Source organism: Schistocerca piceifrons, chromosome 11 (genome assembly GCF_021461385.2).
Source record: "Schistocerca piceifrons isolate TAMUIC-IGC-003096 chromosome 11, iqSchPice1.1, whole genome shotgun sequence".
Taxonomy (NCBI): domain Eukaryota; kingdom Metazoa; phylum Arthropoda; class Insecta; order Orthoptera; family Acrididae; genus Schistocerca; species Schistocerca piceifrons.
The window spans coordinates 41,558,515-41,574,944 of record NC_060148.1 but is presented as its reverse complement, the minus strand read 5'-3'; the positions used below and the strand labels follow the sequence as shown (position 1 = coordinate 41,574,944).

Sequence of the window (16,430 nt, the reverse complement as noted above, 5' to 3'; positions counted from 1 at the left end):
TTATCTGATGAATGGTGGCAAAATGTCATTTCAGGGTTCTCTTCAGTCTCAGGGATAGAAAGTCGTCACAGGTGGCTATGTCCAGCAAATACAGAATCTGTGGCAACATAAGTTTTGTGTTTTTGCCAAAACATCACGAACAAGCATTGAGGTGTGAGGGAGAGCATTATTGTGATGCATTTTCCGTGAGTGATTTTTTCCACGCATCTAGTCACTTTCTTCAGATTGCTTCACGCAATCTGCGCATAATTTCGAGTTAGTATTTCTTACTGACTGTATGACTGTAAGGCAGGAACTCGTGACACATTGTCCCATTGTAATCTAAGAAAACCATGAAGGATTCACGTGTGATCGAGCTTGTCAAATATATACTGCTTTTGGCTCTTCAAGGCAGTTTTGGTGGGGAAAATGGTTTCAGCATCATACCCATATGCCCATGTTTTGTCTGTATTACAGCCTTCTATAGAAATACCAGTTCATTATTGACTTCATTCAGCAATTTCTGTACAGTGTCTATGTGATATTGTTTTTGACGTAAATTCAACAGTTTATACCAAAACTTTGCTGCTGCAAATTTTGTACTCAAAACATCTGAAAAAATTGCTTGTCATGAGCCAAATGATATGCCTATATGATCAGCAAACTCTCTGAGGGTGATTCAGTGATTTTTCAGAAAAATTTTGTTTCCTTCTTCCGTATCGTCAGTCAGTCATTGATGTGCTACGACACAAAATGCGGTCAATGTCTTCAACGTCTTCTCGACAATCTTTCAAACATTTATACCACTGGTAAACACATGACTTAACCATATTGATTTAGCCAAAAGCCACGCTCAACATTTCAAATGTATGGCTGCACTTTCTTCAGTTTTTCAAGCAAAATTGAATACAGGTTCTATGATTCATCTTTTTCAAAAGTAAAAATTCACCGAGCACTTGAAAACGCACAAAATGTAGTGTTAGGAGAGCTATGCGAGAGACGTTCAATGAATTCGAAAGTAAAATTCTCTGTACTGACTTGGCAGAAAATCCTAAGAAATTTTGGTCTTGTGTCAAAGCAGTAGGTGGATCAAAACAAAATGTCCAGACACTCTGTGACCAAAATGGTACTGAAACAGAGGAGGACAGACTAAAGGCCGAAATACTAAATGTCTTATTTTCCAAAGCTGTTTCATAGAGGAAGACTGCACTGTAGTTCCTTCTCTAGATTGTCGCACAGATGACAAAATGGTAGATATCGAAATAGGTGACAGAGGGATAGAGAAACAATTAAAATCGCTCAAAAGAGGAAAGGCCGCTGGACCTGATGGGATACCAGTTCGATTGTACACAGAGTACGCGAAGGAACTTGCCCCCTTCTTGCAGCGGTGTACTGTAGGTCTCTAGAAGAGCGTAATGTTCCGAAAGATTGGAAAAGGGCACAGGTCATCCCCGTTTTCAAGAAGGGACGTCGAACAGATGTGCAGAACTATAGACCTATATCTCTAACGTCGATCAGTTGTAGAATTTTGGAACACGTATTGTGTTAGAGTATAATGACTTTTCTGGAGATTAGAAATCTACTCTGTAGGAATCAGGAGTGCTTTCAAAAAGGACGATCGTGTGAAACTCAGCTCGCGCTATTCGTCCACGAGACTCGGAGGGCCGTAGACACGGGTTCACAGGTAGATGCCGTGTTTCCTGACTTCTGCAAGGCATTTGATATAGTTCCCCACAGTCGTTTAATGAACAAAGTAAGGGCATATGGACTATCAGACCAATTGTGTGATTGGATTGAAGAGTTCCTAGATAACAGAATGCAGCATGTCATTCTCAATGGAGAGAAGTCTTCCGAAGTAAGAGTGATTTCAGGTGTGTCGCAGGGGAGTGTCGTAGGACCGTTGCTATTCACAATATACATAAATGACCATGTGGATGACATCGGAAGTTCACTGAGGCTTTTTGCGGATGATGCTGTGGCATATCGAGAGGTTGTAACAATGTAAAATTGTACTGAAATGCAGGAGAATCTGCAACGAATTGACGCATGGTGCAGGGAATGGCTATTGAATCTCAATGTAGACTAGTGTAATGTGCTGCGAATACATAGAAAGAAAGATCATGAAATATCCCTTATCATTTAGCTACAATATAGCAGGTCAGCAACTGGAAGATGTTAATTCCATAAATTATCTGGGAGTACGCATTATGAGTGATTTAAAATGGAATGATCATATAAAGTTGATCGTCGGTAAAGCAGATGCCAGACTGAGATTCATTGGAAGAATCCTAAGGAAATGCAGTCTGAAAACAAAGGATGTAGGTTACAGTACGCTTGTTCGCCCACTGCTCGAATACTGCTCACCGGCGTGGAATCTGTACCAGATAGGGTCGATAGAAGAGATAGAGAAGATTCGAGGGAGAGAAGCGCGCTTCGTTACAGGATCGTTTAGTAATCGCAAAAGCGTTACGGAGATGATAGATAAACTCCAGTGGAAGACTCTGCAGGAGAGACGCTCAGTAGATCGGTACGGTCTTTTGTTGAAGTTTCGAGAACGTACCTTCACCGATGAGTCGAACAGTATATTGCTCCCTCCTACGTATATCTAGCGAAGAGACCATTAGTATAAAATCGGGGAGACCAGAGCACACACAGTGGCATACTGACAATCCTTCTTTCCACGAACAATACGAGACTGGAGTAGAAGGGAGAACCGATAAAGGTACTCTAGGCACCCTCCGCCACACACCGTCAGGTGGCTTGCGGAGTATGGCTGTAGATGTAGACTGTCGGCACTAGACTAAATATTCAAAACAGCTGAAAATGCAGTCAAACATCAGGAACTTGTCCACCAATCACATAAAAACTTCTTATTGAGAGTGGGATTTATAAAACCCACAAAATTAAAAAATTCTCATCACTTTTTGGGTCACACCTCATACACGTTGGCTGTTACCATGTCCATCACTAGACTCCCGTTGCTTTCTGTGCAGCCACCGTGGTGTTCAGGGACAGCACTGCCAAATCTGCCGTGGCCGATCAAAGTTTAAAAACGGGCTGTGCCGTAGATTACAACAAACCTAGTTACTTGGGCAGTCTTCCTCTTCCTACAGTTCAGTGATTAAAGTGGCTGTTCGAATTAGAGTCGATGTGATTAACAAAGATAGTGGTCTACAACTAACAAGGGAACCTCCCCATCGCACCCTCTCAGATTTAGTTATAAGTTGGCACATTGGATAGGCCTCGAAAAACTGAACACAGATCAATAGAGAAAACAGGAAGAAGTTGTGTGGAACTATGAAAAAAATAAGCAAAATATTGTGAGTAGTCCGTGCACAAGATAGGCAACATCAAGGATAGTATCAGCTCAGGAGTGCCGTGGTCCCGTGATTAGTGTGAGCAGCTGCGAAACGAGAGGTCCTCGGTTCAGGTCTTCCCTCGAGTGAAAAGTTCAATTTTTTATATAATCAACTTCGCTCTCCAAAATTCCAGGCCATGTTCAGATTTGCTTGGATATATGCAGGATTTGACAGTCTACACACGGAAAAATTTGAAAACGTTAAAAACATATGTTTTGACTGAGCACAGGGAAAACTGTGCGACTGTGAAACTGTCACATTCATTTATTGCAGTTTGTGACAAACTCTTATGTTTTCATCACTTTTTTGGGAGAAAACCTAAATCGGGCAAGGTAGAAGAATCTTTTTACCCATTCGCCAAGTGTACAAGTTAGGTGGGTCGACAACATATTCCTGTCATGTGACGCACATGCCGTCACCAGTGTCGTATAGAATATATCAGACGTGCTTTCCTGTGGAGGAATCGGTTGACCTATGACCTTGCGATCAAATGTTTTCGGTTCCCATTGGAGAGGCACGTCCTTTCGTCTACTAATCGCACGGTTTTGCGGTGCGGTCGCAAAATACAGACACTAAACTTATTACAGTTAACAGAGACGTCAATGAACGAATGGACAGACCATAACTTTGCGGTAATAAAGAAAGTAAACTTATCACTCGAGTGAAGACTTGAACCGAGGACCTCTCGTTCCGCAGCCGCTCACGCTAACCACGGGACCACGGTGCTCCTGAGCTCAGACTCTCCTCGATGTTGCCTATCTTGCGCATGGACTACTCAGAGTGTATATTTTGCTTATTTTTTTCATAGTTCCATACAACTTCTTCCTGTTTTCTCAATTGATCTGTGTTCAGTTTTTCAAGGCCTATCCACTGTGCCAACTTATAACTAAATCTGCGGGGGGTGCGATGGGGAGGTTCCCTTGAGAGTCGGGTGTGGAATCCTGCACTGAGCTGAGAAGAAGCAAAGTGTTCCCAAACCGTAAGGTCTGCTTCCAGTGGTGGTGGCAGAGAATGGGAATAACAATTGGCCGCCAGGCATAGCTACTGCTACCACGCACTGTGGTGGACGCGCTGACAGTGAAAGGAACGGAGTGATGCAGGAGGCGACGGCCGATGTACGAGGGCCGTACTGAAAGTAACTGGAGCGGGTGTCGCGTATCTTGGCGGGTGGTGGGGGAGTTCTGCGCAGCCAGCAGTTAGTGGTGGGGGAGCCAGCTGCGGCAGTGTAGCCACACTGTGCGTTACCTCTCCGTTCGACTGTCTGCTTCTGATCGCTGCGCATTGAAGTATGTGCGCGTGCAGGAAAGTGAAGAGCGCAATAATACCTGTACGTCTTTGTGAGACAGGCGTTGTCATCGAATCGTCTGCCTTTAAAATATGGAGTTGTATAAAATGTGTAAAAATAAAAAAGCTGTGATCATTGGCAAGGATAATGGACAGACTTGCATTGTTTATTCTGTTGTCGATCAACACAAGAATACTGTGTTCAGTAACTGGGAAAACTGCTGCGCATTTATCTATCTTTGCTATTCTAATTCAGGAAATACAATCTTCTTGTGCTGCCTTGAAAAATAAAATTTGAAAAGTAGAAGAAACCTTGCGAAAAGATGTATTCCTACTGATACTCACATGATTTTTGTAAAACACACGAAATGTTTTGCAATACGTGTGAGTACTGGGAAAAATCGTGGCACATACAGGAGTATTTCTGTCTCTTTCGAACCCAGAGAATACATTCACCCTGTGATGGCTTGCCATCCATAGTCAAAATTGTTTATTTGGATTGCAGGGGAAATATTTGCACATGTGAAATTTTTACATGCCAGTTTTTTAAGTGACCTAAGCAAACTTCTGAGCAGTTTATACGTAGAGCATCTTTTCGGCACATAACTGAAAGAGTCATATTTCAGAAAATATAAAAAGAGCCTGTCATACATTAAAAATAGTTATTAGAAGATCCAAAGGCACTTTGTTTCTAGACATCTCACTTACAACAAATCATTTATAGTTGTTTATATTGTGTCTATTGTACATAGTTGCTGTCATACATAATATAAAACAAGTTTCCATGTGCTGTTTGTTGGGACTAATTTTCGGGAAAGCAAGAACAATTACTTTTCAAAAATGAAGAGAGCAGTCCGACTAGCATAAATACAAACGAAATTTTACATTTTTTGATGGATATAGATGGAAAGTAGATGAGTGTAATCACTAAAGGCAAGCTTTAAACAGTCCACAACAAAATTGTGTAAGAAACTAAAATCTTTTTATAATTACTTTACCAGCCAGGCAAACCTAGACTCAAGTTACATAATATAGGCTTATGATTTACGATGTATGTTTAAATGCTTACCGCATCATTGCAGTACTGTCACAGGTATCCCAAAATGTTGTCTTCATCCTCGCTGTCTGAAGACGAATCCAAATGAAAGGCTCCATCACAGTGTGTCTGTCAATTTTCTTTTTAAAATCATCTTCCTGGAGTATTTTTGCTTACGTTGTCCGCTGCTTCATGTGAGAGTCTTTCCACATCAGCAATTTGGAAGGTGCTGTTTCTTCCTGAGATACTGCTTTTAACTAGGCCCATACCAGCTCAGTAGGATTGTAGTGGCAGTGATATGGTGGTAACCTGATCACTCGGTGACCATGCTGTCTTGCCAGTTCATCTGTCTTGTAAGTGTGGTATTTAGGCTTGTACGCATTTAGAGCATGAGTAACTCTGCCCCGGTCTGTGACGCTGTGTGAGGAATTCCATTAGGCGACAACCGTGAAATAATTTAATCCGTCCTGGTATTTGAAGTAGGAGCCTTATTCACTTGTACAGAGTGCACACTTGCATTGTCCATGACAATAACAGAATTCTGTCATTTACAGAAGTAGCTGTTATACAAACCGCCACTGAAAGACAGTGTAGGTCATTTCAGAGTGATAGTCATCCGATTCCTTCATCTTTGGTGCCTTAAATATTAATTTTTTCTCTGGTATGAAGCCTGTCTCAGCAAACCCGCGTGAAGCACAACAGGGTGTCTGTTTTCCCACAGGAACCTTCAGGCCGCCAACATCGTCACTTATCTTCCAGCGCGTTGGTCTAGAATGGTTCTGGTGGACGTATGTTTCATCGAGATAATAAATATGTGATTTTCCGGCTTGTTTTATGTCTTGAATTTCTCTCAAGAACACAATTATTGCTGCTACAATGCCACTTCTCTCTAAGAGTAGTTTTGTTCCGTCATTGCTCTATCTGTATTTAAATCCCATCTCCCTTAATAATCTCAACATGGTAGATTTGCTGTCATTGAAGCTTTCAGCTTCTTTCATGTAGGAACATGATTTATCTGCCGTAGGATATTCACCTTGCCTATACATATCAAATATGTTGTGCCGTAACACGTTCTTGCTGAAATCGTCGATCTCACTTACGAATTTCTTTCGATTTCAGCACTTACCAGGCGACTTAAAAATATGTGATTCGTTCTCTTCAGTAGATGTTTTTTCACTGGTGATCTTTTGTACAGTTCTAAAACGGATACCACACGCCTCAGCTGTTTATTGGCACTTGGCAACACTGGGCAATGCTATTTTGTCATCTGTGGCTGCCGCTTCCAGCTCTCGTCTAAAGAATTGAGATGCAAAACATTATTTCTCTCACCTGCCTGTGTAATACTGGGTGAGATTTGCTGTTGCCACTCACATTACCACAATGCCTTGCTATAACTTCCGAAAAAGCACCATACACAATGCTAAAACCAGTTGTAAACTTGCTCCGCACAGAACGACATTAAATCGGGCGCTCGCTACGGCTGACTGACTCCTATTGGTCGGCATGTCATGTGACTTCCATGCTAATGCGCATCCAGTCCTCACCCGCCAAATTACATGACGCCCGCTCTAGCAATAGTTTTTAAAATTTTTAATCTTTGTTTTTTAGACACACCAAATACATCCTAATCTGGAGTGTTGGCACTGTAATATTTATTTATACAAAAAGATACACGTTTCAATGTTTTGCTGCCCGTGAGTAGTCACAAACGTTGTGGGTGTCATTGTGTTGACGGTCAAGAATGGATCTGCCTATTGTCCGACAAATCTCTGCGACAGTTCTGAAGGGAGTGCTGTGCATCACTTTCTGCCATTTAGGACTCAAGTTGCAATGACAGGGGTTCAAGTCCAGGGAATTGTGGTAGCTGGTAGAAAACCTCCCAGGCCCGTCAATCGAATAGATTGGTTACAGTACGCGCCATAAGTGCTTGAGCGTTGTCCTGCAAAATTACGAACAGGTCCAGCAGAAAGTATTACTGTTTCTTTGTCTAAGCTGTTCACAGGCAGTGCTTTAAAAACATGCATGTGGGTTTGATTGAAAGGAAGCAGAAAGCTGAAAATTCAGTAATGTGCTTTGCTGCTTAAAAAATTCTTTATGTAAAGGTATTAGATGTGTCCCTTGCTGGAGTAGTTTTTTGGAAAATGTAATTTTCGCATAAAAAATTAAAAACCACAGATTTTGGCTTTGCATGTTTTCTTGCTAGACAGTTATGATTAAAACTGAAGTAACTCACTGCCAGTTTTTCAAAGAATGTGCAATGTGTCATGAGTGCAAATTGGGATTGCACATATGACACAAGCAGAAATTGACAGTCTTAAATGGTAGTCAAAATGGGTCCCCCAACCATCTGTAGAAGTGTTTCGAAATTTCTGTAGTCATCTACTAGTTTTTAAATGACATTACATCCTCTGTTTCTAAGGTGTCAAGAAGATCCTGTCCATGTCTGATTCCTTCTTTAAGATCATCACAAATTGGCCAATGTTTGCATGCAATACATCTGCTTTTGGCTGTTCTGCTTATTGAATGGTTCGCAAGAAATGTACCTTAATTTCAAAGTGTCCAAACGAATATTATCTGAACACAAGTCCCTGCCAGACTGACTGCTCAACACCAAACACATTCCTTTTGTTATTGGTGTATCACAGGAAGCAGAGCAACTGTATCCATAGTTTGGCCATGGCTACGTTGTGCTGTGCAGAGTTACACATCCAGAGTTCTACCGTTCACTGCTAGGTGGCAGTGGCATTGTTTTCACAGCGACAGTTGACGAATTCATCGCATTTCACCCAATCTGTGAAATTTTTAGTGTATATACACAAACCTTTATCATAAATCAGTCTATTAGTAAAACTGTATTAAAGGCCCTACAGTACTTCCTGAGATAAGCCTGAATATACGGAGAGAAGCGAGTAGGGGAAGTGAATTTGTATATATAGGTTTGTGATGAATGGTGTGTATAGATTGTTGACAAACTCTGTGGAATGTGTGGTCAGTGTAATAATGTAGATTGGTACTTACTGTAAAGAAGACAGGTTACATTGCAAACATGCACAATTAAGATGCTGTGCCTGTCTGCTACTTAATGTGTCTTCTTTATGGTAAGTAGCAGTCTATCTTTTACACATTGTTGATGTTCCTACGTGGAGTTTGCATTTTTTTAATGCACTAGGCAAGTAGACAGTGATGAGAGCAATAGCTAAATTTGAGAAAATTGACTGAGTTGTGGACGTTAAACCCCTGGCGTGTCCTCGTCTTAACCATCCTGTGGAAGACATCGCCTTCATGAGTGTTAATGTTGTTGCAAATTCGGTGAAATCTGTTTGCTCACATTCACAGCAGGTGGGATGTTTCCAGAACCAGCATGCAAGGAATTCTGAAATACAAAGTGAACCTCGGTGCATTTAGAATCGAACTGACATGAGAACTGAAGCCAATCACGAAAGGTACTGAGCATTTGGCTGTCGGGCCCTTGCGAAACAAAGAACAGACAATAATGTCACCGAGAAAATGATGTTCGTTGGTGAAGCACGCTTCATCTACTTCTGTATGTACCGGATACTCTGCAAATTGCATTTAAGTGCCTAGCCCAGGGCTCATCTAACCACCTTCACAATAATTCTCTATTTCACTCTCAAACAATGTACGGAAAAAACTAGCACCCATATCTTTCTGTGCAAGCTGTGACTTCCCTTATTGTATTATGACGGTTTATCCCTACTAGGTCGGCAGTCGACAAAATATTTTGGCATTCGGATGAGAAAGCTAGTGATTGAAATTTCGTGAGAAGATCGTACAGCAGTGAGAAACATGTTTGTTTTAATGATGTCCACCCCAAATCCTGTATCGTGTCCTCTATTTCTCAGTAAAACAAAATGTGCTGTCCTGCTTTGAACTTCCTAACTGTCCTATTTGATGTACGTCCCGAACTGCACAGCAATACTCCAGAAGACTGTGGTCAAGTGTAGTGTAAGTCTCTTTAGCACACCTGTTGCATCTTTTACATGTTCTGCTAATAAAATGCAATCTTTGGTTCCCATTCCCCACAACATTTTGTACGTGTTCTTTCCAATTTAAGCTGTTCGTAATTATGATTCGTAGATATTTAGTTGAATTTACGGCCTTTAGATTTGATTGGTTTATTGTGTAACCAATGTTTAATGGTTTCCTTTAAGCACTTGTGTGGATGACCTCACACTTTCCATTATTTAGGGTCAATTGACATATTTGCACCGTACAGATATCTTTCCTAAATTGTTTCGCAATTTGTTTTAATCTTCTAGACGATAAATGACAGCATCATCTGCAAACAACCTAAGGCAGCTGCTCACATAGTCCCCTAAATCATTTGTACAGATAAGCAACAGCAGAGGGCCTATAACACTACCTTGGGTAACCCAGAAATCGTTCCTGTTTTACGTGATAACTTTCCATAAATTAGTAAAAACTGTGACTTCTCTAACAGGAAATCATATATCACATAACTGAGATGATATTCCATAAGCACACAATTTGATTACAAGCTGCTTGTGAGGTACGGTGTCAAAAGCCTTCAGGAAATCTAGAAAAACTGAATCAGTTTAAAATCTCTTGTCTGTAGCACTTCCTGTGGAATGGCTTCGTGAACTAGCAAAATGGCAGCATAGGGGCACAGAAAACTGTTGAGTGATTAGGGAGAATCCATTACATCTATAAGTTACTGGGGGTGTAGCATTTCAGACGAGGGTATAATCGAGATGTACTGCTTCGAAGATAGCGTGATGCTGCAGACTCGTAGAGGCCATTTGTATAATATTGTATTTCGTACATAATCACGTGTACCGTACACAGCAACAATATGTAAATTACTGAATTTCACCAATTAACTTGTTTGTAGTTCTGCGTTTTTATGGGGCGCGCTTTAAGTTCCATTTCGGGAACAGTTAGTTCTCTATGTCACAGTGTGGTACACTTTTTGTTTCAGGGATATAAAAGCCGGTAACATCCTTCTGGGTGAGGACGGCACAGTGCAGATAGCAGACTTCGGCGTGTCGGCGTGGCTGGCGACTGGCAGAGACCTTTCGCGGCAGAAGGTGCGCCACACTTTTGTCGGCACCCCCTGCTGGATGGCGCCAGAGGTCATGGAACAGGTACAGTCCCACTTTCCCTTACCATTTGTCTGTGGATACTTGACGTAATTTGGCAGTATTTATTGTGCAGTGTGTGGTGATCATTAGGAAAACTGTTTGGCTGTAGGTGCTTCGTACAGGTCTCTGTATAAAAACTTTGTTGTGATATGAAAAAGTCTTCCTGAAATATTAGATTTACGAGTGCTGTTGATTACAAAACATTTGAACATTGACACTGTAGCCAGTAGTTCAGTGTGTTGCAGAAAAGTCCACACTCGGAGTTACTTGTTCAAATATCACTGGTTGCAACTTTTTTTTAACTTTTATTTCAATTCTATATTTATCATCAAATCGATTTGTTAATTAACAAATTTTGAATTTTAATTATTTAATAAAAATAACATATTTTTATTTTAATTACTGATCTCGCAGAAATGCAAATAAATGAAAATATGACATCTTGGGTTGTCGGGTGTTCTGCCGGATATCAGCGTCGTACTTGCACGATATTTCGGTCACGTAGCTCGTGACCTTCATCAGGTGCGACCTGAGACTGCTCCTCGAGTGGACCTGGTCCAGTATTTATGCCTATGGCCTTCCCCCTCCTCCAACGGCTGCAGGCGCTTCCTCTGTGGTCCGCGCCCATTCCCTGCGACCTGCTGGAGCGTTGCTGCTCCGTTTTCCGTCCGCTGCGGTTCTAGGTGTTCCCTCTGCGGTCCGCACCCACCAAACCCACTCCTGGGGGTTTCATCAACGGTCTGGGGTACCAAGCGTTCCCCCTGTGGTCCGCACCCGCTCACCACGACCTGTTGGAGCGTTGCCGCTCCGTTTTTCGTCCGCTGCGGCTCTGGAACCAGCGACCAACAGGTCGTGGTGAGCGGGCGCGGACCGCAGGGGGAACGCTTGGTACCCCAGACCGTTGATGAAACCCCCAGGAGCGGGTTTGGTGGGTGCGGACCGCAGAGGGAACACCTAGAACCGCAGCGGATGGAAAACGGAGCAGCAACGCTCCAGCAGGTCGCAGGGAATGGGCGCGGACCACAGAGGAAGTGCCTGCAGCCGTTGGTGGAGGGGGAAGGCCATAGGCATAAATACTGGACCAGGTCCACTCGAGGAGCAGTCTCAGGTCGCACCTGATGAAGGTCACGAGCTACGTGACCGAAATATCGTGCAAGTACGACACTGATATCCGGCAGAACACCCGACAACCCGAGATGTCATTAGATCGCCGGGAAAGCCTGAAGAGTTACAAATGAAAATATGATAAAAGTGCAAAACGTGAAATAGGAAATAAAATAAATTGCAGTAGTTTAAAAGAATAACACATTCTGCGTGTGACATATTAAGTTTTTTATTTAATTTGCACATCCAGATGTGTTTCATCGTATTTACGAGGCATCTTCAATGGGTTTTCTGAAATATTACACGATCTTTTCGTTGGAAAATATAGGCGATTGTTTATACGTGTAGGTTATAGATTTAAGACAGTTCGTAAAATACCTTTTTACTTCTAGATACTGAATAGTTATTTGATGTATATAATTTTAACAGCAAACTGTTTCACCTCTGTGTATCAAATTTTAATAAATTTTTGTAAATGAGTAATTAAAAGAATTGTACTAGATTCTGTTTCAGCATTTGTTAATTACCATTTGCTTTTGTTAATAAATATGGAATTTAAATGAAAGTAAAGAAGAAGTTGCTGTTAGTTAATTTGAACCAGTGACCGCAAGACTACTAGACTTTTATGCTACTGCCGGCTGCGGTGGTCTAGCGGTTCTAGGCACTCAGTCCGGAACCGCGCGACTGCTACGGTCGCAGGTTCGAATCCTGCCTCGGACATGAATGTGTGTGATGTCCTTAGGTTAGTTAGGTTTAAGTAGTTCTAAGTTCTAGGGGACTGATGACCACAGATGTTTAGTCCCATAGTGCTCAGAGCCATTTTTTTATGCTACCCTCTCAGCTAACAGGAACTGTGAACAGCAGAGTATTCATCTCATGACATACATTAGCAGTCCATATGGGTTGCATACAGACGTGTCAAAAATTTACATTATAGTTGTAATGATTATTTGACAGTAGTAAATAGCGACACTGAAATTATGTTTATATGGACAAGTATTTGCGTGTATATGTAACAAGTTGTATACAGGTCAAATTACCATTTCGTCCTACAAGATTCATCCACTGAGTAACAGCATTTCAGTATCACTGCTATGTATATAGCTTCCTTTTGAGTGGACCTAAGTTCATTTGCATTATCATGTCCTCTTATAGTTTATAATTAATTTCATTCTCATGTATGGTAGAGCCTGGGTGTATGGGAAGCGTAAAGTGTCTTGTATTGTATGTGAACAGAATGGTTACTCTCAGATAGTGGAAGAGTTACTGTTTGATAATGGCTGACATGGTTCTTTATGCTGTACAGTGCACAATTACTAAATGATTTTTTCCCCTGTATCTGCAGTGTCCACACTGTTAGCTGAATTTCCCCAAAAACAATACCATTGCATGCCTACGGGGTATTGCCTCGGTTGTGCAACTGGGTTCATGATTTTTTGCCAGAAAGGTCACAGTTTGTAGTAAATTTATGGAATGTCATTAAATAAAAAGGAAGTAATATGTGTTTCCGAAGGAAGTAGTACAGGTCATCTGCTGTTAAGTCTACATAATTGATTCAGGTGACAATCTGACCAGCCCTCTGTAGGTTGTTTGCAGAAGACTCTTGTCATTTACCTTCTAGTAAAGTCCTCAGAAGATAAAACCCAATTGCCCAGAACTATGGAACACACTTAACGTTCGCGAATTACACTGTGGTATCCAAAGTATCCGGACAACTGGTTGAAAATGACGTAAAAATTCGTGGCGCCCTCCATCGGTAATGCTGGAATTCAGTATGGTGTTGGCCCACACTTAGCCTTGATGACAGCTTCTACTCCCTCAGGCATACGTTTAATCAGGTGCTTTAAGGTTTGTTGGGGAATGACAGCCCATTCTTCACGGAGTGCTGCACTGAGGAGAAGTATCGATGTCGGCCGGTGAGGCCTGGCACGAAGTCGGTGTTCCAAAAGATCGCAAAGGTGTTCTATAGGATTCAGGTGAGCTCTGTGCAGGCCAGTCCACTACAGGGATGTTATTGTCGTGTAACCATTCTGCAACAGGCCGTGCATTATGAACAGGTGCCCGATCGTGTTAAAAGCTGCAGTCGCCATCCTCCGATTGCTCTTCAAGAGTGGGAAGTGAGAAGGTGCTTAAAACATCAACGGAGGCCTGTGCTGTGATAGTGTCTCTCAAAACAAGGGATGCAAGCCCCCTCCAAGAAAAACATGACCACACCATAACACCACCGCCTCCGAATTTTACTGTTGGCACTACATACACTGGCAGATAACGTTCACCAGGCATTCGCCATACGCACACCCTGCCATTGGATTGCCACATTGTGTACCGTTATTCGTCACTCCAAACTGTTCTATCGGCCAATGTTTATGCTTTTTCCACCGAGCAAGGTGTCATTTGGCATTTACCAGCGTGATGTGTGACTTAACGAGCAGCCACTCAACTGTGAAATCACTTTTTGAGCTCCTGCCAGACTGTCTTATACTTGCAGTGGACCCTGATGCAGTTTGGAATTTCTGTGTGATGGCCTGGATGGATGTCTGCCTACACGGATGTCTGCCTATTACACATCATGACCCTCTTCAACTGTCAGAGGTCTGTGTCAGTCAACCGATGAGGTCGGCCTGTACGCTATTGTGCTGTACGTGTCCCTTCACGTTTCCACTTCACTATCACATCGGAAACAGTGCACGTAGGGATGCTTAGGAGTGTGGAAATCTCGCGTACCGACGTATGACACGAGTAACATCCGGTCACCTGACCATGTTTGAAGCCCGTGAGTTCTGCGGAGCATCCCATTCTGCTCTCTCATGATGTCTAATGGCTACTGAGGTCGCTGATACGGAGTACCTGGCAGCAGGTGGCAGCACAGTGCACCTAATATGAAAAACGTATGTTTTTTGGTGTGTCCAGATACTTTCGATCACATAGTGTATCTGTATGGTTGGAAAATACTCTAAAGACTCTAAATTCAACTAAATACCTATGAATTATAGTTACAAACAAATTAAGCCATGTAGGTATTGTCATGGGCAACATGAAACAAAAAGTGCTTGTTTTTGGCAGGACACTTACAAAAGTATATGCAACAGATCCACTAGAGACTGCTACATTAGACTCGTCCATTCTTTTCTGGGGTAAGAGATTGTCAGCAGGTAGAATTTTTCGGAGTACATCGAAAATGCTCAAAGTAGTTTAACTCGTCCTGTGTTTTTGTGAAATACAGAAGAGTCACAGATGCAATAAGCGACTTGGGCTAGCAGTCATTAAAACGAAGGCATTTTTTTCGTGGTGAGGTCTTTGCACAAAATTTCAATCAATTCTTTCTCCACTGAATGCTCCTACACCGGGAGTAATGATAAAAAGAAGAGAAATCAGTGTGCAGGGAAAGATTTGAGTGTTTTTGTGTACACACCGTCCAACCCCAAAGAAAGCAGGTGTTGACAGATGTGAAAATTACCGAACTATCAGTTTAATAAGTCACAGCTGCAAAATACTAACATGAATACTTTACAGACGAATGGAAAAATTTGTAGAAGCCGACCTCGGGGAAGATCAGTTTGCATTCCGTAGAAATGTTGGAACACGTGAGGCAATACTGACCTTACGACTTACCTTAGAAGAAAGATTAAGGAAAGGCAAACCTACGTTTCTAGCATTTGTAGACTTAGAGAAAGCTTTTGACAACGTTAACTGGAATACTCTCTTCCAAATTCTGAAGGTGGCAGGGGTAAAATACAGGGAGCGAAAGGCTATTTACAATTTGTACAGAAACCAGATGGCAGTTATGAGTCGAGGGGCATGAAAGGGAAGCAGTGGTTGGGAAGGGAGTGAGACAGGGTTGTAGCCTCTCCCCAATGTTATTCAATCTGTATATTGAGCAAGCAGTAAAGGAAACAAAAGAAAAATTCAGAGTAGGTATTAAAATCCACGGAGAAGAAATAAAAACTTTGAGGTTCGCCGATGACATTGTAATTCTATCAGAGACAGCAAAGGACTTGGAAGAGCAGTTGAACGGAATGGACAGTGTCTTGAAAGGAGGCTATAATATCAACCTAAAAAAAAGCAAAGCGAGGATAATGGAATGTAGTCGAATTAAATCGGGTGATGCTGAGGGAATTAGATTAGGAAATGAGACGCTTAAAGTAGTAAATGAGTTTTGCTGTTTGGGGAACAAAATAACTGATGATGGTCGAAGTAGAGAGGATATAAAATGTAGACTGGCAATGGCAAGGAAAGAGTTTCTGAAGAAGAGAAATTTGTTAACATCGAGTATAGATTTAAGTGTCAGGAAGTCGTTTCTGAAAGTATTTGGAGTGTAGCCATGTATGGAAGTGAAACGTGGACAATAAATAGTTTGGACAAGAAGAGAATAGAAGCTTTCGAAATGTGGTGCTACAGAAGAATGCTGAAGATTGGATGGGGAGATCACATAACTAATGAGGAAGTATTGAATAGAATTGGGGAGAAGAGAAGTTTGTGGCACAACTTGACAAAAAGAAGGGACTGGTTAGTGGGATATGTTCTGAGGCATCAAGGGATCACAAA

At 41.9% G+C, this 16,430-nt stretch overlaps 1 protein-coding gene across 5 annotated transcripts in view; it reads left to right on the top strand.

Moving 5' to 3' along the window:
• LOC124719941 (serine/threonine-protein kinase OSR1) overlaps positions 1–16,430 on the top strand; it is a 538,784-nt gene that overhangs the window by 440,415 nt on the left and 81,939 nt on the right. For all 5 annotated transcript variants that reach the window (XM_047245141.1, XM_047245139.1, XM_047245142.1 and 2 more), the window contains one exon: positions 10,619–10,784. In XM_047245141.1, the coding sequence (XP_047101097.1) occupies positions 10,619–10,784 (166 nt within the window). The remainder of the gene's footprint in view (positions 1–10,618; positions 10,785–16,430) is intronic.